At 44.0% G+C, this 19,610-nt stretch overlaps 1 protein-coding gene across 7 annotated transcripts in view; it reads left to right on the top strand.

The window, feature by feature from the left end:
- The window catches only part of LPIN1 (lipin 1), a 112,579-nt gene that overhangs the window by 63,808 nt on the left and 29,161 nt on the right, over positions 1-19,610 (top strand). For 4 of the 7 annotated variants that reach the window (XM_033124703.1, XM_033124707.1, XM_033124708.1 and 1 more), the window contains 11 exons: positions 642-767; positions 2,976-3,083; positions 6,254-6,383; positions 7,739-8,051; positions 9,106-9,199; positions 9,861-10,048; positions 11,583-11,676; positions 12,434-12,503; positions 15,702-15,779; positions 15,933-16,025; positions 19,337-19,416. In XM_033124703.1, the coding sequence (XP_032980594.1) occupies positions 642-767; positions 2,976-3,083; positions 6,254-6,383; positions 7,739-8,051; positions 9,106-9,199; positions 9,861-10,048; positions 11,583-11,676; positions 12,434-12,503; positions 15,702-15,779; positions 15,933-16,025; positions 19,337-19,416 (1,374 nt within the window). The remainder of the gene's footprint in view (positions 1-641; positions 768-2,975; positions 3,084-6,253; positions 6,384-7,738; positions 8,052-9,105; positions 9,200-9,860; positions 10,049-11,582; positions 11,677-12,433; positions 12,504-15,701; positions 15,780-15,932; positions 16,026-19,336; positions 19,417-19,610) is intronic. The other 3 variants (XM_033124705.1, XM_033124704.1, XM_033124709.1) reach the window with 3 other exon arrangements.

The following is a 19,610-nucleotide window of genomic DNA, read 5'->3' as shown; positions in this document are numbered from 1 at the left end:
AACAGGAACTGACCAAACTAACACTTCCTGCACGAAACCGTAGTTTCAGAACCTCCTTATTCCTATTTGAGCACCAACTACGTGCACGGCGCTTGGCTGATTTTGTAGCTTGGAGCTGATCTGTGATAGATAGGCTGAGGGTAGCAAGTCGATGTAGAACGTGACCAGTTTTCTCTACACGCAATCTTTTCCTTTCCAGTTTTGATTAGACCCAGAGTTGAATGGACACCCTGTTTTGTTTTTCTTTGCTTTTAGCAGTGTGGTGAAATTCTGTTTCTGTGTATTATCATTTTTGGTGAAAAATGCCAGTTTTAAAAGAAAACTCATTTGTAAAGAATATTTGATGTCTCAGATTTTTTATATAATTCAGTATAATTTTTGATAATAAAACAATTATCTTGTTAACGTAAAGTCCAAATACTTAAACAAAGTAATTTTACATTTATAATTCGGCCAAAGCATGAACATGCAAAACGCATTTTTCCTCTCCGCTGCCTGGAATATGGCTGGGTGGTTTTAAAAGAGCTCACGTTAATCTCCAAAGGACTTAGAGATAATTAGGAAAAAGTGGAAACTTGGCTTTATCATGAATTTATCACTACTAATTCTTTAACTTTAATTTTTTTTTTTTTTTTAACCAGAACTCTTTCTAGTGATATACCTCCATTCTTAGAAGACGTTCCTAAGGAAAACCTTTCCCCAGTCATGTCTTATCCTCAGTCAGCCTCGTACCCTAATTCCGATAGAGAGTGGTCACCCAACTCCACGTAAGTTGCTGGTTTGTGTGTGTGTTAGTCTATTCGCCTGTCCTGGTCCAGAGGATTTGAAGTCAATAATAGGAAGCATATTTAATAAAATAGTGAAACATAAATAAAATATGAAATTAGTTAGGAACAGAAAAAGTGCAGTTTAGAGTAGGAGGTACATTACAGACCAGGATTAAAAACACCGTGTACAGGTCATCAACCTCTTTTTAGTACTGAACTGCAGATGTGGCTCTTAGCTCCCTGAGGTGGCAGTGAAAGGAAGACCCTTGTTGAGTCCCACAGTGCTAACTGTCAACAAGAGATGACAGGTGACTGAGCTTTTCTGGATACTTGTCTCTATAGTAGGATTCAAACACAAAGGTTTGCCGCAGGGGCCACTGAGGACATGCGGGGCTGTTAGAATGACATCCTTCTCCCGTGCTTACTCGTTCTGCTGAATTCAAGGATATTTAGTTCCCTGAAATGAACTCTTGGGTTGGCCTAGACTTCCGGTGTGAGCTGGGAGAGGCAGGGCTTCCAGGTGCAGATGCCATTCTCAGAGTCCTGAGGCTTTGAATCAGTGAAACCCGTGAGAATACGGGAGCCCTTCTGGGTAGCTTTCAGAAGAACTGGGGAGGGGACAGATCTAAAGTGTGCGTTCTCAGTGGGGACGCTACCACCCTCACCAGGTGGCAAAAATCTTAGCGATGATAATGGACTGTGACCTGTACTAAGCCACGGCACATAAACAGGTACACGTACATGTACAGCACTGACATTTTCTGGTGGAGGGAGGGCTCTTAGGGGAAAAAGGCTTCAAAATGCTCCGGCGACGTGGTGACCGTGAGAAAGAGGTTGAGAAACAGCGATCTAAGTTAGTGTGATGTCTTTGGGTTATTCTTCTCCCGAATGCATTAGATTTACTTCAGGTTTAAAATGCAAGGGTCGGAGGCCCCTAGGCATTCTGGCGTGTGCTGTGGAGGCTTCCTGCCTAAAGCTGGTCTCCTGCAAATGCCACTCCTGGTTCCAGTTTGACCAGAGTAATCTAGGTAATGAGACAGCACAGTGAGCAGTGTGTGCTGAGCTTAAGGTTGGAGAAAAATAGATAGGTCACATGCCCAGTTTCCCGGAAGTCCTGTGACAATGAATGTCAGTCAACCAGGGTGGCTCTGGAGACCTGTGAAGTCCCCTCAATGAGGTCTGTCTGTCTAAAGACCAGGGCTGTCCAACAGAAACATAACACGTACTAGCTACCTGTGTAAATTAAAACGTTCTAGCACCCATCCTTAAAAAGTAACAAGAAACTGATAAAATTGACTTTGATGCTATATTTCATTTGACCCAGTAGATCCAAAATATCATTTCAAGTAAACCGTTTCCTCAAAAATCATTAATGAGATATGTCATGTTCTCGTTTTCATCCAAAGCCTTTAAAACCATTGTGTATCTCACGGGGACAGAACATGTCAGTTTGGACTGGCCACAGTTCACGTGCTCAGTGGTCACAGGCAATCAGTTAGTGGCTGTCCTATCGGACAGTGCAGATGGAAGACCTTTCTAGGACCTCACACATTCTCCTCTGAGGTCTGTGGAGATAAACCCTCAGGAGGGAAAACACAGTACTTCAGGAAGAAAATAGGTGGAATGTTTAGAAACCACTAATAGGTGGAAAAATCTGTTCAAACACCCTGCATTAATTGAAAGAATTAAAATAAATGTTTTAAACACAACCCTGACTAGGTTTCTCTGTCTTTGGTGGTTTGCTCTGTGCATGCAGAGTAACGACGACTGCATCAGACTCTGAAGATCTGACCACTGTCAAACGCAATTACAAGTTAGGATAAACAGATACATTTCCATCTTTGGACTCTTTATTTTCTTTAAAGAAACAACTGATAGCACAAATTATCAAATCCTTGGAGTAAGTGGTTTGATTAAACACGAAATTCTGACCAGAGAAAAACATTTATGGGCATATGGAGGAAATAGAAAGTGAAATGAGTCTTTTGGCAGTTTCCTGTTTTTGTGGTTAAGAAAATTCATGTTGGTTTCTCAGGGATTTCAACATATCGGTTCTCTGCTGTCGTCAAATGCCTAAGTGTGTTGATTTTCTTAGAAATGTCATTGTTGAGAGTGGTCCTATAACTTATATGAGATTTCATTTAATTTAATTGACCTATGATTTTTCTTCTTCTTCTTTTTTTTTAATGTGTATCACGTGGTATCCAGTAGCCTGATAGATTGCAAAAGGACTCCCCCTCCCGTTGCAGTCGTGGCCGAGGGCGGGCTGTCTAGCTCTTGCCCTCCACAGTCGTCCCACTTCCATGCTTCGGAAAGGTAGCAGGATTACTTTTCCCACTTGGATGTCTTCGATAATGACTATCTTGATCTAACTCTTAAAAATCTATTTTACCATTAACCAAATTACTTATGCAGAAACTGCATATAGAATCTAGGAAATGAAAATTTTGATCTAACCCTTACAAATCTATTTTACTAACCAAATTATTTACGAGGAAAATGCATATAGATTATTACTATTTTCCTTTTGTTTTAAGCATTTGTAGAGTATCCGATTTTTTTTTTTTTAAGTACTACATTGGACTCTGGAAATTGTAGTTAAACATATAATTCTTCTCCATTCTGCAGTACTTTGAAAAACAGAATAATGAAATAAAAATTGGGAGTATGATCTTTTGTTTTGTGCCCAGGGTGGTTCAACAAATAAGTTTACAAGACTATGTTTTAAGATGTCACTTTAGGGAAATTATTATTATAAATATTTACATAGCTTCTTAGGCTTTTGGAACAATGGAGTCAGATATTTCCACAGCATTTCTAGAACAGAGTTTTGGAGATCGCATAGGACCGATCTGAAGGTCTAGGATCATAGGTTTGTGTTTTCGTTTGATGCAATGGTCTGAGGTCTGCCCTGTTCATTGTTGTCCGTACCCTGACCTGCCTACCTGGTGGACTTACGGGATTTACTTGAAAACTGTAGTGAATGAAGCTATGGTTAATTTCTACATGAGATGCTGGTTTTCTTTTTGATTCAAGAACCAAATCTCATACTTCATTCAGATGTCACGTGTGCAGAAGAAAGTCCATTTTAAAATGAGGCAAATTGAGTTGTGAACAGCTATAACCAGTTTGCCTAATAGGGACTGGCAAAAATACTGGAAATTATTAACTATTATATGACTAATAAATGCATTATTTGTGAAAATCAGTGACCTTGTAAGCTTACTTTTTTGAACAACCCTTGATCTTAAAAGCCTAATATTTGATAATGGGAAATTTTGGAATCATCTTTCTCATCGGTCACAGTCAGTGTTGGGAATCTTTCCCCGAATTCCCCTTCCCTCAGTCTGAATTCCCCCAACGAGCAGTCAGAGTGTACATGTGTCTGGTATCCCGACTCCTTTGACAAAGGCTGATCGGCCCAAGGGACCAGAGCTACTGGAGTGGCATGTCGAATGGGAGAGATGGGACTTCAGCTTATGACGTTCACAAGGGCTTGGTTCTTGATGAGTATGAATTTGCAGACCTGAATGCCTCTGTGGAAACTTTCTGAGAGGGTCAGAATGTTAGGGATTCTGGAGCTGGGAGCTGCTCTCCCACCGTGTTCAGCATTTGCATTCTTCTGGAGCTGGGGTTGGCAGACTACAGCCCGATGCAAAGAATGCATAATCCACAGAGCCTGAAATACCTGTTTTCTGGCCTTTTACAGAAAGAGTTTGCTGATTCCCTGCTCTCGAGCAAGCTCAGCTGAAAGGGCTTTACTTAATTTAATGGCAGTGGGTGAGACAGTTTCTTGCTCCAATGATTTTATAACCAAATATAGATTATATTTGTGATAAATATCATGGCAGAGCTTTGTAAAGAAATGATTTGAAGTTTGGGTGCAGCACTGGTGAGGGCAGGAAGTCGTCTTCCGTGATGACTCGAGGAAGAATGGATTCTGGTTACACTTGTGGGTACAAAGGTCCCTCACTGACTCTTCCATGTCAGAAAAGCATTGACCTTTTGAAGAAAAGCCTGTAATTACAGAACTAGAGGAAATGAGAGAGGTTGGAAGGTGACGACACTTAACCTGCAGACATGAGGCGTGCCCCATATTCCTTCTCAAGGGCTGCTTCCGCAAGGGCAGGGAAGTGTGTTGGGGGGAGGGTGTCCCACTTTATATGCTCTCACAGCATGCCATCTCAGGATCCTCTCCTCCAGGCTGACCTCGGGGCTGCACTGAGTACCATGTCGATGGGCTGGTGGGCACTGGCACCACCGGGGAAGGAACCAGCTAACATACACCTCAGTGGGAGGGAGATGAAGGCGAGAACGCCTGGTCAGCTTGGTCCAAATGGCTTGAATTAAGAGATCCAGGGTGAATGCAGCCGTTAGGGGTCCCTATTTGATCGAAGTTATGTATCATCCGTGAGTTCTCCTTGTCCTGACAGGAAAGCTGTATTCAAATGGAGTTGCATCTGATTCGGACAGATAGATACATGGGACCACGCACATCAGTGAGAGGTGGTCTCTGAAAGAAGATGCAAAAGGAAAATTGTGGTAGCTTTGTTTCTCAGTTTATTTGAAAACTGTCATCTTGTTCTAGAGGAAATGATGCGGTAGAATAAATACATTAAATAATTACAGGGGTATATAAATATTTCTTCATCTGTGTGTTGTTGAGAATACTGTGAGAATTTTGTAGGTCAGCTGATTACTCTTGGCTGCTGACTTTGGACAGAAGTAAGACTTTGTTCATGTCTCAAGATTAAAAAGCAGAACACATAGGGGTGAGAACACAAGTTACAACCACTTAAACGCTGGCCTGAGAATTAAGCATTGTGATGTGTTGTTACAGAAAGAGCCTTAGCAAGCAGGAGCCTTTGAGGCATTCCTGGAAGGTATAGTATTTCATACAATTTCAATTCGGAGGCCCCTGCCACGTTAGCAAGTTTACTTGTGGCTTCTGACATTTGTGGTAAACTTGGCCCATGATGCAACTTCCCGGTTTTTAAAGCCAGTACAGATGGATACACACTAGTGTCTTAAATATAGAATATAATGCGTGCCTGCCAGAGATGGCCAGGGCCCTTGGGCAGCTGTTGGGAAACTTGATTTGGAAATTGAGAATGCAGGAGAGGTGTGCTCAGGGTGAGGTGGCGTAAGATGGGTGGTTTTAAGGTAAAAGCAAACTCTTTTTCCCCCTCGTCTCTCTCTCTCCCTCTCTGTTTCCCTCCCCCAATTTTCTCTCTGTAGTGCTACTTCTCACCTTCTCTACTTGGAATTTGGCAGCAGCTTGGGTTACTCATTGGGAGCACCTTCCTCCTGGATGGGCTTTCTGTGGACCCCTGGTGGCCACAGGCGAGACATGTCATGAAGCCACTCATAAGGGAATGGTGGCTTGCGTGCATTTTCTGGGCTATTTGAACCATAGAATTTTGGACCAAAAGTATTTTTAAAAAGTTTTTCTTGCCACTTTAATCACAGATTTGTGTTTTCTTAAGTCCTTCAGGTTCCCGACCTTCAACACCTAAAAGTGATTCAGAATTGGTCAGTAAGTCTGTGGATAGGACGATGCAGAAGAATACCCTAGAAATGCTCTGGCTGTGGGGAGAATTGCCACAAGCTGCAAAAGTAAGTTTTTCCCCCTTCAATTCTACATTACACTGAAGATAGTTTCTAAAAACGTGAAATGGACACAATGTTTGCTTTCAAGAAGTTTTATTTCATATTCCAATGTGTTACAAGAACCTTGAATTATATTATTATATTTCAAGCTGTTTTTTTGTTTGTTTGTTTGTTTTAATTTTTACTTATTTTTTTGTTGTAAGGCCGTTGGAAGATGCCACAGCCTCTTGTATCCCCAGTAAATGTTTATAATATGAACAAATGAATGAATGAATGAGTGAAGGTCTAAAGCTTTCTATTAAGACTCAAGATGGACAGCTCTTTGGAGAGTAGGTCTGTGGAGGCTGAAATTGTGGATTCATGCCCTTTCTGGGTTATATTTAGCTTTCACAGAAAATGCTGATTTCTCTGCCCACAAGCTATCATGCTGACCCAGCCAAGTATCTTTACAAATTCATGTCATCTGTTGCTGGAGAAATGGTATCAAAGTGTAGACCCGTCACTTCTTCTGGAAAAAGAGTTCCAACCAGAGACCTACTGGGCGTTGCTTTCATTTGTGCTAGAAGCTGCGAAATCAGATACAGAAATGAATACCCTCTTCCCCATTTCTAACGCACAAAGTGCTTTTTGGGTTTTGTTTGGATGAATCTTTTCCATAACTGGAAACTCCTTGGAGAGAGAGAATCAGAAATGCTAATTTCCCACCCGTGTGAACCAACCACCAAATCTTCACTTATTTACTGACAGTTTGGGGGTGAAATACAACACACATACCTAGAAAGACCCAGATCATAAGTGTGTAGATCTATAAATTCTCACACTGTGAACATGACCGTGCGACTTGCGCCCCAGACCCAGAAGCGGGAATTAACCAGCAACCAGGAAGCCGCCCGTCTTTGCAGTTACTGCTCAAACTGACCCCCCCCACAAGGATAGACACAATCTTGACTCCAACGGCAGAGATCAGTTTTACCGTATTCACCCTGTTGTTGTATGTAGTTGTGGTCAATTTATTCTCATTACTGCAAAATGCCCCCGGGGTGAATCCCCATGCGCCTGATGGACAGGTGGGTTACTTCTACTCGCTGGCCGTTACTGATCTCACTCCCTGCTGTTTGGCAGTTGATGTTTTATCTGCAAGTTCCTTTCCTTTGGAAGTTTTATTCTTGACTTCTGGGGCCTTTGGCAGGAATGGAAATCACCAAGTGACTCCTGAGGCTTGAGTGTCTCCCCGGAAAATGTGGACAGATTGGCGGATCCGTAACTGGCTAATTGTAGTTCTTTGGTTAACTTTTTCTGTTTGTCGTGCTCTGACTCTCTGTCTGTCTCTCTCTCCCCCACACCTCACCCCTTTGATTTAGTCATCGCCGTACAAGATGAAGGATCCCAGCCCGTTGAGCAGTAGAAAAATCTGTGATAAAATGCACTTCCATGCCATTCACAGTGAATCTTCCGATGGGTGTAGTGACCAGTCGCCAACATTGGCCGGGGGGCCTCCTGTGCAGCCACTTTTAGAGCCGAACAAGTCTCAGACAGACATGCAGTTTGTGAATGAAGACGAGATCGAGGCCTTGGGAGCCGCAGCGCCACCTGTGCCCGCGACGGAAGAACCCAAACCCCTCGCTGCGGGAGGGGGCTCCACAGCAAGCAAGACGGAGTCTCCGAAGAGAAAAGGTGCGGAGGCTGGGGCCCACCTCCTGCTGTGCAAACGTGGTGCTCTGCAAATTATGGTTGTCCCTTCGAAAGTTCAGAATGCAATCAAGGTGGAAACGGAACCGTGACATCTGTCATGTTCAGTCTGTGCCCTTTTGCTGAATGTGTTCATTACGAGAATGTAGCCCTAGAAAATCAGACGTAAAGGGGGCTTTGGGGTCGTGCAGTGAGCTCTCTTTTTGCGGCTCGGTGGTGCTGGGATCCAGAAGGGTCACGTCCTTTACAGCGCACTCTGGGGCTCCATAAGAAGCTGATTATTAAGCCAGTCCTGGCCCCCTTTCCCTCTGGCGCATGACTCTGTTTCAGTTTCTGTTGATCACATTTCAAATGATCATTTGTTTCTTTGTTTTGCCTGACTCCCCTGCTAGAACATATGCTCTCCAGGAGATCAAGAGTCTTTTTGGTTTGGGTTACCATTGTTTTCTCAGTGCTTACAATGGTGCTCGACACATAGTAGGTGCTCCCTAAACCCTAGTTCAGTGCACACAGCAGTGTGCCTGTCAGCAGTGATGATGTCAAACCTAATCTGTTAGCCACAGTCTTCTCGATTTATGTGAACCAGTGACGTCATTCTCGGCCAGAAGTCAATAGGAAGTCTGCAGCCATGGTGCACAGTGACTGACGGCACCGCTTAGGATGCTGTGCTCCAGCGTATTGATGGGGACGTGCTTAATGAAAGCTTTATCATTAGTAATAATAGTAATAGTAAGAATCGTGGTGATCACCTTAATGTAGTGATGATGGCTTAGTGCATTCAGACACTTCACAGATGGGGGCTGAGGCGTAGCAGTTACGTAACTTGATCAAAGTCACGCAGTTGGTGAATGATGGCACCACATACAGACCCGGTGCCTGCCTCTGCCGTATTGACGCGCTGCTGACGACTTCTGCCAGTGGGGTTCTTTGGCCAGTTTGGGCACTTCGGAGCAAATTTGCACGCCACGCTTAACAGCTCTTTCTGGAGACACCCGGAAGCCCATGGGTTGTTTCTGACTGGACCCACTTGCTCTTGCAGACAAACGGAGCAGACACCTTGGTGCAGATGGCGTCTACCTGGATGACCTCACAGACATGGATCCCGAAGTGGCTGCCCTGTACTTTCCCAAAAAGTAACGTTTCCTTCTTTCCTCATATCATTTTCTACAGTCTGAATTGTTATCTGTGTGGAGCCACTTTTTCCTTCTATTTGATTAGAAAGTAAGAAAAGGCAGTGGGAGGATGCCATTTTGCTGTGAAAAGCAACTTTCTCTGTAGACGTCAGTGTGTGGGTATCTCTGTGTGGCTGGCTTTCCGTGTTCTGAACAGGAACGCAGGCACAAGGCCAGCACCCCTGATGACACTGAGGTTATGTCGCAGGGTCACTAGCCCACAACCAAAACCAGAGGCAAAAAGCAGGTCACCGCTTGGTTCTTTCCCTCTCCAAGAGGCGTCTCCATTTTCGGTTCTCCAGGGATTCGTAGGGAGGGCCAGCTCTTTGGAGGGTGAAAGCGCAGAACTGTGGCCTCTTAGGACAGTGTGTTTTGTCTTCAGTTCATTTCACATGGGTTTGGGAGGGGCTACAGGGGATGTAATAGGCAAAAGATAGTTTTCTCTCCTAACGTAATTCATGTAACTTGTCTCTGTTTGTCATGATGCTTTAATGAACAGTCTGTACTAGGATGAAGTCATTTGCTACTCTGAGGGGTAGCAGATTGCTGGAGTCACGTGATGTCTGTGTGAGACCCAGACAAGGAGAATCCTCAGAACACCTTCCTCTCTTACTCCTTTCAGTGGAGATCCTTCTGGGATTCCCAAACATGCAGACAACGGATCCCGGTCAGCCAACCAGTCCCCACAGTCCATGGGTAGCTCTGGCATTGACAGTGGCGTGGAGAGCACCTCAGATGGCCTGAGGGACCTGCCATCCATCGCCATCTCGCTCTGCGGGGGCCTCAGTGACAACAGGGAGATAACCAAAGGTACTGCGCCAGGCATGGGAGCTGGTTTTCAGGCCGAGAGCGCCCTCTTGTGGCAGCTGGTCGGAACGTCCAGAAGCTTGGGCTTCTGTGCTTCCTTCATGTCAGAAGTCGCTTTCACTTGTGTGGTTAGTGACAGAACAAGTGACTCATCATTGCTCATGACCTACATGTTGCTGGCTTGCACTTGGCTGACCTCAGGGTTCTGTTGTTCACACGTGGCTTCAGGCAGTATCAGGGCCATCAGGGCCGCTCGTCGTTAGGCATGTTTGCTGAGCGCGGTGTGTGTGCCCTGGCCGCATGCCAGTCCTGCAGATGTGTAGGAGCACGCGTCCCGGTGGGGACGGTAGGATGTTGAGAATACAGTGCATCGGAAGGGTGCAAGAATGCTGTGGGGTCTTGGGGGAGGGAGGGACGTCTGTGAGTCCAGGGATGCTTTCCAACTGGATCTGAAGGGCACTCTGCGGGGTGGCCTGGGGGAGAGTGACTCCATAGCACCGTCATGTTTGTAACGTGATTTCCCAGTGTCTCATGATGGTCACGTGGCGAGGTGGCCCAAGACCCCTAGTCAATGCAGCCAGTCGTTGCCAACTCACAGACTCCCCGAGGAGACCGGGCTGTCCCTCTTCCACCCCTCCCACCTCCACTGTTCTCTCTTTTTCATCCCTCCCACCCTGCAATGGTCTGAATCTCTAGCAGGGAATGGGGTAAGGTCGTGCCCTTCTTACCCCTGCCACTCATGAGCCCCACCTCCCCTTCTGCCCCGAGATGCCATCCTGGACTCCTGTCTCCACCCTGAAGTCCCTGCGAGGCTTTGTGAATTTCTTTACTTGCAAAGACTCGGGCCCTTATCCTGGTGCCTGGACCAGCTAATCCATCACCCTGATGATGATGATGAACTGAAGCAAGGCTGCCTCCTGACCCTGTGGCCTTCTTGCCCGCTCTGAGTGTGGTGGGGCTGGGTCAGCGGCTGGGCCTCATGCTGCCCTCCGCACTTTCTGTAGGTGACAGTGGTCAGAATCCCACCTGCTGACACTGAGTGGGCCCTTTTTCAGGCAGGACACTGTACCTTCCATTCACAACCTCATCCATCCCCACAGCCACCGAGAAAGTGGGCACGGCTGTTAGCCCCAGATGTGACGGAGGATGGAACGGAGGCTTGGGGAGATCAATCACTCGCCCAAGGTTACAGCAGTAAATGTGACTTCCACCCGGGTCTCCTGGTTGCCAAGCCCTGCTTACTGTTCATCTGTTACCTGTGTTTCCCACACACCTGCCCCTGCGTAAACGTGTGTGCCCTGACTAAGGACACGCTCCCCACATCCGCAGATGCCCGCCTCCCTTCATTTCTGCACAGACACGGCCCCCAAGCAAACTGAAGCCCCCTTTACAAATACATTTTAAGAATTAGCTGCACAGGTGGAATGTATAAACTCTTAAGAAAATTTACCTGTAGACGTGAGCAAGTGAAAATAGGCCTAGTTTTTGAACCACATGTTCTTTATGTTTCCCCACTCCCCCACGCTTGCTTTCACAGATGCATTTCTGGAACAAGCCGTGTCATACCAACAGTTTGTGGACAACCCTGCCCTCATCGATGACCCCAATCTTGTGGTAAAGATCGGGAATAAGTAAGTTTCTCTTGAAAGTCATTTTGGCCGTTGCACGATACCCTGTCAGTTTTAGTTTTTCAAATACAGAGACCTAGACGAGACCTTAGAAATCATTTTATATATATTTATATTTTGTAAGCCTTTTAAAAAATTGACGACTGTCACTACTGACAGAAGACTGCATTGCTGTATAATTGGTTGGTAAGCTGACATCAGTGATGATTCATCTTGGAGATTTTAATGTTCATTGTGCTGGATTTTCTACCCACCGGGTCGCGTCACGGGCCTGTAGGACTTAGGCCCGGATTGCCCTCGGATGTGACAGAGTAGACGGTGAATCCGGCCCTTGGAACTTCCTTTGTGTGAGCTCAGGGGATGTGTAGGTGTTTTTGTAGACTGCCGGCAAACTTTTCTTCCTAAGAGGCAGTCATGGATGTTTATGTATTCCCTTAGGGTAGCTCGTTGCCTTTCCCTGAAGTGTGGCAAGACAGGCCACAGGCACGTCGGTGGCTCCAGACACGTGGAGCTTGGGCTGCTCTCTGGTGGCCTGCAGGGCTCTCCCGCTACCTCTGCCCGGACAGCTGCTTGGCCCGTCAGTGTGGTCGCTGCCGGATTAGCTGGAGAGGGGCCCATGCAAGGGTGGGACATGTCGGGGGGGCGAGTGGTGCTGGCAAAGTATTGGGCTCGTTAAGGACCAGACTGGAGTTCCAGAGCTTTCCATGAGGTTTCAGGCTGAGCCTTGCTGTTTTGACATTTGTTTTATTGTTTTATGTAGATACTATAATTGGACAACAGCAGCACCGCTGCTCCTGGCAATGCAAGCCTTCCAGAAACCTTTGCCAAAGGTGAGCTCTAACATGAGAAAGAAGAATGATGGATCTGGGTGCTCGGAATTTCACATTTTTTTTTTTAAGAACCACAAAGTTAATTACACTGTGCTCTTTGGAAGTTCATGAGTGTAAACGTCAGGGGTTTCAAATCTGTTTCGCTTGCGTCTCTTGCACCTTGAATGTCCGTCCCCCTCCTGCTCATCAAGGCAAAACCTCCCAGTCCTGGCACTGCCACCAAGTCCTGCCTCCTCTGGGCTTCCTTTCGCAACACCTGCCGTGCTAGGGACATAAGTGCGGGCAGAGCAGATGGATGCCCAGGTGTCAGAGCCCAGGGATGACGAGGGGCGGGGCCAGGGACGCAGCACGCCAGATGCCCTAGTCAGGCGTGGCTCAGCCAGGAAACAAGGCCCATGAGTGCCGGGCCTGGGCGGCTCCTGGCTGCACGTGAGAGCCGGTGAGAGGGTGCGACGCGGAGGGTGGCTTGGCCGAGGCTCCCCAGCAGCCACTGCTCTCGTCCTCCTCCTGACGACTCACTAGACACTCGCCTGGAATTGTTTGTTTTTTCAATGCTGTGTCTTCCTACACGTTCTTTGCGCTGCAGAGTCCATGTCTTACACACGTATCCTTTGCACACTTAGCAAGTGCTTTGTGCTGCTCTGGATGTTGTAGTCTGTCAGAGAACCCTGATGTCTGAGGTTCTGGAAAGTCTGATTTGATTGTGTGTAGTGTATGCTTGCTTGTGTGTGTGTGTGTGTGTGTGTGTGTGTGTGTGTGTGTTGGGATTTGGGGATTGTGACCTCATTTTGGGGGTACTTTATTTGTAAGTATTCTCTCTGCACTGGGCGGAGGGCATGCTTTTCCAGATGGGTTTTGTTTTGCCCGTGCTCGCTGCCTGGTATCCATGGCCTGGGACGCATTTTTGCATTACATGTTTCAACTCTTACAAATCAGAGAAAAGGCCAGTGCAATGGAAATACTGTTAAAGGAATTAGTTCACAGAAAAGGAAATACACACGGCTCCTAAACATAAAGAAATCCATCCTAATCTTTTTACAAGTTGTCAATAATTTTTTGACTTTGTTTATGGTATTTACCTAATTTGTAATTATTTTTATGTGTAGAAATTTTCAGTCTTTTACAACTGTTGGGTTTTGTGTCACACTTGACATGGCCCTGCTTCCCCATTTCCAAACCTTGTGAAAATGTGCCCTGTCTCTTCTTCAAGTACTTTCTTAAATCTTTGATCTATCCAGATTGTATTTTGAGAGTAATGGGGGAGGTATCCGGAACCAAATCAATTTTTTCTTAGCTGGTTATTGAATCAGTATGCTTTGGTTGCAGGAAACATAGTGACTACAAGTAGCTTAAATAATAGGAGTTTTTAGGAGTTTATCATCGTACCTAATAAAAATCTTAGAAGTTGATAGTTCCCAGCGTGGTGAATTTGGGTTAGCTTCTCTGTGATTTTCTTGACTTTCCCTTCATGATCACAAGATGACTATTCTACACATTAACTCCTTATACAACCACATCTACAATAGGAAGGATGGAGACAGACTTCTCACATTTCATTGGTCACAACTTGGTCACATGACCACCCCCAAACCAGTTGTTGGCAAAACAGTGGGATGACTATGAATGGTGTAAACCACCTGAGGTTCAGCCTCTGGAATTAAGCCTGCCTTCCCGGAATATATTGTAGTGTGATTCTTAAACAGAGTTTTGGATGTGTTGGGAAGGAAGGAAGGAAAGAAGAAAGGAAGGAAGGAGATGATGTACCCATAGAGGCAACTAGCAGGTTGGCGTACCGTGTTTCCCCAAAAATAATACCTAGCTGGACCATCAGCTCTAATGCGTCTTTTAGAGCAAAGATTAATATAAGACCCGGTCTTATTTTAATATAATATAAGACCCAGCCTTATAATATAATACGAGACTGGGTCTGATATTAATTTTTGCTCCAAAAGACGCATTAGAGCTGATGGTCCGGCGAGGTCTTATTTTCGGGGAAACACGGCAGCTCCCTCATTATCCCAGACCGTTCATTAGATAACTCTTGCCTCACTGACAGGCATTCGCACCTTTATCATCTTTTATATTTCTCGATGCATTTGGATTTGTTTTTGGACTTTGTCTTCTGTTCCATTGATATGTTTATTCATGTACGAACTCTGCATTCTTTTAATTACTGTAGTTTTAAATATATTTTAATATTTAGTAAGGCTTGTGCCTTCTTATTACTCTTCTATCTGAGGATTTTCTTGGCTATTTTTGTTTGGTTTTCCAATGAACTTCAGAATCAGTTTGTCTAGGTTTTTTTGTTTTGTTTTGTTTTTTCAAAATTGGAGTTCTGTTACATTTATGGATGAATTAGGAGGACCAAGGTAATTGAGATCTTTATGGATTGTTCTATTTGTGAATAGGGTATGTGTGGTTTGTATTTTAGTGTACGCAGGATTTCTCTTGTATCAGGTGGGGATGTTTTAAATGGTAAAAAGCACACTGCAGGCTAAATACGTGAATTATTTATCTTTCCACGTACCTGCAACCTATTTGGTTGAAAGACTAAATCTTTTTTTTTTTTTTTTTTTTTTAAGGAGAGTGCAGGTCACAGTGGCCCATGCGGGGATTGAACCAGCAACCTTGGTGTTATTAGCACCACGCTCTAACCAGCTGAGCTAACTGTCCACCCCAGATCTTTCTTTCATTATTAGCTGATATATCAGCTCCCTGATAGTGCTATAAACCAAGGAGAGAAAATTAGATAGCATTTACCTTGGTACTGGGATTAGCCTCAAGATAGATATTTTGTTCTTGGAAAATACTTAGAAAATTATTAGTTAATATTTAATCTTCCCCCCATTAAACTTCCATTTATTTAGGGCAAGTGTCTGAATTTTCTTTTTAACACTTGAGCTTTTAAATGCATCTATTAATGTTCAGTTTGTCAAAAATTTGGGAATTTACATTTACTAAAAACATCCTGTGCATTTTAGCTTTTGTTTAAGACTCTTTTACCCTATAGCCCATATTAATCATTTCATTTTTTATTTTATAATCATCAGATTGGTAGTAACAATATCATAACCAGTAAGCCACTTTAATTGGAAACCTTCTGGTCTTACTAATCGCTAATGACTTTCAATGCTTTCTTTTTTTGTTGTTATGTTTTATTTTGTTGTTGTTTGTTTATTCCTTTAACATCTTTTTAAGTCTTCATGCTTAAGTTACCTTAGTGTAGTTTTGGATGCCATTAGGTTTTGCTTCTCAAAAATTTTTAATTCGCAAATAGTATGTTGAGTTTTCTCTTGATTATTATTATTATTTTTATTTTTATTTTTTGTAATCTTACTTTAATTTGCATGTGTGTGTCTTTTGGTTTGAATGTGCTGAGTTGATCTTTTTTTTTGTTCCATTATTTATGTTACCATACATTTAAAACAGGCCACAGTGGAATCTATCATGAGGGATAAGATGCCCAGAAAGGGAGGAAGATGGTGGTTTTCATGGAGGGGAAGAAATACCACAATCAAGGAGGTAAGCGTGGAAAACAATAGAGTGTTTCTACTTAGCTCAGTAAATTTTGGCATTGTGTAGTGGAGTTTTTCAAGCTGTTAATGTCAGAGAAATAAGCATAAGCCATAACACTGAGTTTGCAGGAGCCAGCTCTGCCCCCAAATGGGGAAGGGCATCACAGTATGTGAGGAAGGCAGAGAAGAAGGGTCTGGAAAGCTGAGCAGAGAGCTGGGCTCCCTTTCCTTGCCCCGTTACCTCTTAGCTCAGAGACCATGGTCGAGTCACTCTTCCTCTGGAATGGTTCTTCGTCTGTAAAAAGGAGGGATTCGACCTGATAGTTTAAATTATTATTATTTTTTTAAGTTAAATATTTTCCTTCTGCTTGTGAGGATAATTTTAGTGAGGTACACTTACAACCATAGACTAATTCTCATTAGTCATTTCACTTAAGAGGCATGTCTAAATATACATGGCTCTGGTTTCCATTTTCTATAAATGCCTATACTTTTTTTCAGATCGTTGTCTACCTCCCAACCTATTTCTTGAAGCATTTTCTTTGCTTGACTTCCATGCCACTATGTCCACCTGGCTTTCCTCCTCTGGCTTAGGCTCCACAAGGGGCTCTGTGAGGGCTGTCCTGGGGCCTTCTCTTCCTTTTGCCTACTTTTCCCTCGGCAGGCTCAGCCATGCCTATGCGATAACTCCATTTTTATTTCCAAGCCAGACATTCTTTTGTATTCTATGTCCATTTATCAAATAGTTAACTAGACAGACATCTCCATTTGTCTGCTTCACTTCAAGGGATCCACACTTGTCATTTCTAAAATTGAATTCACAATATTCTTGTGAATTCCTTCATTGGACCATCATCAGAAAATGGTACCACTGTCCATCCATAGGCTAGACACTTCCTTACGCTAGATACTTCCTTATTCCTCGCTTCTCATATTCAATCCATCTCTGAGGCTTATCAATTTGTCATCGTAAATATTTCTCAGATTTTCCTTTTCTCTTCAGCTTCACTCCCACAAATCTAACCTACCATTATTTCTCCCAGGATCACTTTCAAGTGGACTGTTTGTATCCGTTCTTCCCTTTCTTCTTCATTCTCTATACTGTAGTTACATTGGTCTATTTAGGATACTGGTCCAATTTATGTTATTCCTTGCTTAAAGGGTTTTAGTGGGTTCCCAGGGTTCTTGTAATCAAGACCAGTATCCTTACCATGGTCACAGGCCTTGTGTACCCTAGTCCCCGCCTCCCTCTTTAGCCTCATCTTTTACCATGTTCCCCCTGCCCTCTGTACTTTAGCTTCACTGGCTGAAAGTACATGCTACCCCAGGACCTTTGCATATGGTATTTTCTGTCTAGTGCTCTTAGGATCCCTCTCATATCTCTTCATTTAATTAACCAGCATCTCAAATGTCCCTTTCTCTGCAGATTAGCCTGGTCTGCTGTTCTCTGTTCTCATAGCTCTGCCTGGGAATTTTTCCTTCATGAACTTTGCCAGAGTTTGGAATTATACACATATTAGTTTGACTGTTTGAGTAATATCTCTTTTCCCTTCAGACCCCACGCTCCATGAAGGCTGAGACCGTGTGTGGCTTTGATCCCTGGCTTCTCCCTGAGGTCCATAGTGGATGCGGAGCAGGGGTTCAGCGAATATTTGTTGAGGGAATGCTGGTTACTTTTGGAATGTAGTAGGAAGAAACCCCAAGGACAACAGTCCAGTTGGTTATTATAATAGTAGAAGAAACCCCAGTGAGCTCAATTTATTTATTCATTCCGTTAGTTCAAAGGGAAAAAGTCTGTTGGAAGGTTTTTATCAAGATAAAATGGTTCTGTCACATTTTCTGTTAGCCTACCTGAGTTTTTCAGGTTCCCTTATGAGGGAGCAGAATGTTCTAGAATTTAGGCAGAAGGCTATTTCAAAGACCTATTTATTGTGGAATATTCAGATTCTCACCAGTTTGAACTAAGGGGAATGCCAGCATGAAATAAGGAACAGTTATGAAATTAAATATTTCATAAAAAACCTGAAATACGCTTATTTCAGATATATGTGTATATATATATATTTAAGAGCACTAGACAGAGTGATGAATGGTGATGATTAACACTAGCATTTTTAACTCGTCTGATAAAAAATTGTTAGTAGTGGTGGCTAAGTTACCTGCCTCAATAAATAACTTAAAAATTACCAGGCATGTTATCATATCAATTACTTGTGTGCTTATAAAAAGCCAAAGAATATTTGAAAATAGTTGTCCTCATCGTATGTTAAGATGGTCACCCAGTTATATTGTTTATGTCACTCATTTTCTTTATTAATATGAAAAACTTCCTGACCTACCTCCCTCCTGACCAAACGACCATAAATAATGAGGTTAATTGTATATCCTTCGTCCGTTGACACTTGTGTCTGGCCTCTGATGGCTTCCCGTGGCCCCTGGGGATGGTGGTGTCTTCCTCCTCCCTTGTCTACTGTGGGCTGGGCTCTGTGCTGACGTGTACCATTTCCCCGAAAATAAGACCTAGCTGGACAATCAGCTCTAATGTGTCTTTTAGAGCAAAAATTAATATAAGACCCGGTATATTATATTATATTAATTATATAAGACCCGGTCTTATATTATAGTAAGATAAGACCGGCCTTATATTAAGTTTTGCTCCAAAAGACACATTAGAGCTGATTGTCTGGTTAGGTCTTATTTTCAGGGAAACATGTTAGCACCTCTGTAGCCCTCACAGCAGCGTTAGGAGATGGATATTATCACCCCCGTTTCACAGGTGAGGAAATAAGGCTCTGAAAGATTCCATGACCTGCCCAAGGATCTCAAGAGTGAGAAGCAGGACTGAGCTCAGATCTCTTAGAATTCCGAAGCTCTTTCTAGTACCTCAGAGGAGCATTTTCTATTAAAAGTATACGGTATTGAGAAAGAGAGAATGCGTCCACATTTTCCCAAGCAAAATATGGTGTGAAAATATTTTCAGGCATTTCTATCAGCAGCTATAAGAAAATATTTTGAAAGCCCTTGGGTATCCAAGCAGCCCTTGATAAAGCATTTGCATAAGCTACAGTGATTATGAAGTTTGGTTTGGTGCCACAAACACTTAAGGAAAACAGACTCATTTCTGTCCAAAATATTTCTCAGCTTAATTGTATACTTTTAAGCAAAGGAGTGACAGGGCCCTGCCTTCCCTGAGGGTTGTGCTTTTGGGGAAGGCAGTTGGGGCCCTGCTGTAGACTTTGGGGAGCCCATCGTGAAACCCCAGCTGTTGTGCAGGTGCTTCTCTGTGGCGTGCCCCTGACTCTTCGTCTTCTCCTCCAGGAAAGTAAGCCGGAGCAGTGCTTGGCTGGAAAAAGTCACAATACGGGGGAGCAGCCGTCACAGCTCAGCATGGCCGCCAGGTACAGTGCAAGTCCACCTGGGGTGCGGCAGCTCCTTTCTGTGTCCAAGGTCATGGCCCAGACCCAGCAGATGCCAGTAGGATTCACCGAACAGCACTCACCGGGACCCGCGTGCACCTGGGTGGCAGACCTGGGTTCTAGCCCTGGCTCTGTCATTTACTCAATGACCTGGAGCAGTTTAACTTGGTTTCCCA

Source organism: Rhinolophus ferrumequinum, chromosome 13 (genome assembly GCF_004115265.2).
Source record: "Rhinolophus ferrumequinum isolate MPI-CBG mRhiFer1 chromosome 13, mRhiFer1_v1.p, whole genome shotgun sequence".
Classification (NCBI taxonomy): domain Eukaryota; kingdom Metazoa; phylum Chordata; class Mammalia; order Chiroptera; family Rhinolophidae; genus Rhinolophus; species Rhinolophus ferrumequinum.
This window is presented reverse-complemented; position numbering and strand designations above follow the sequence as displayed.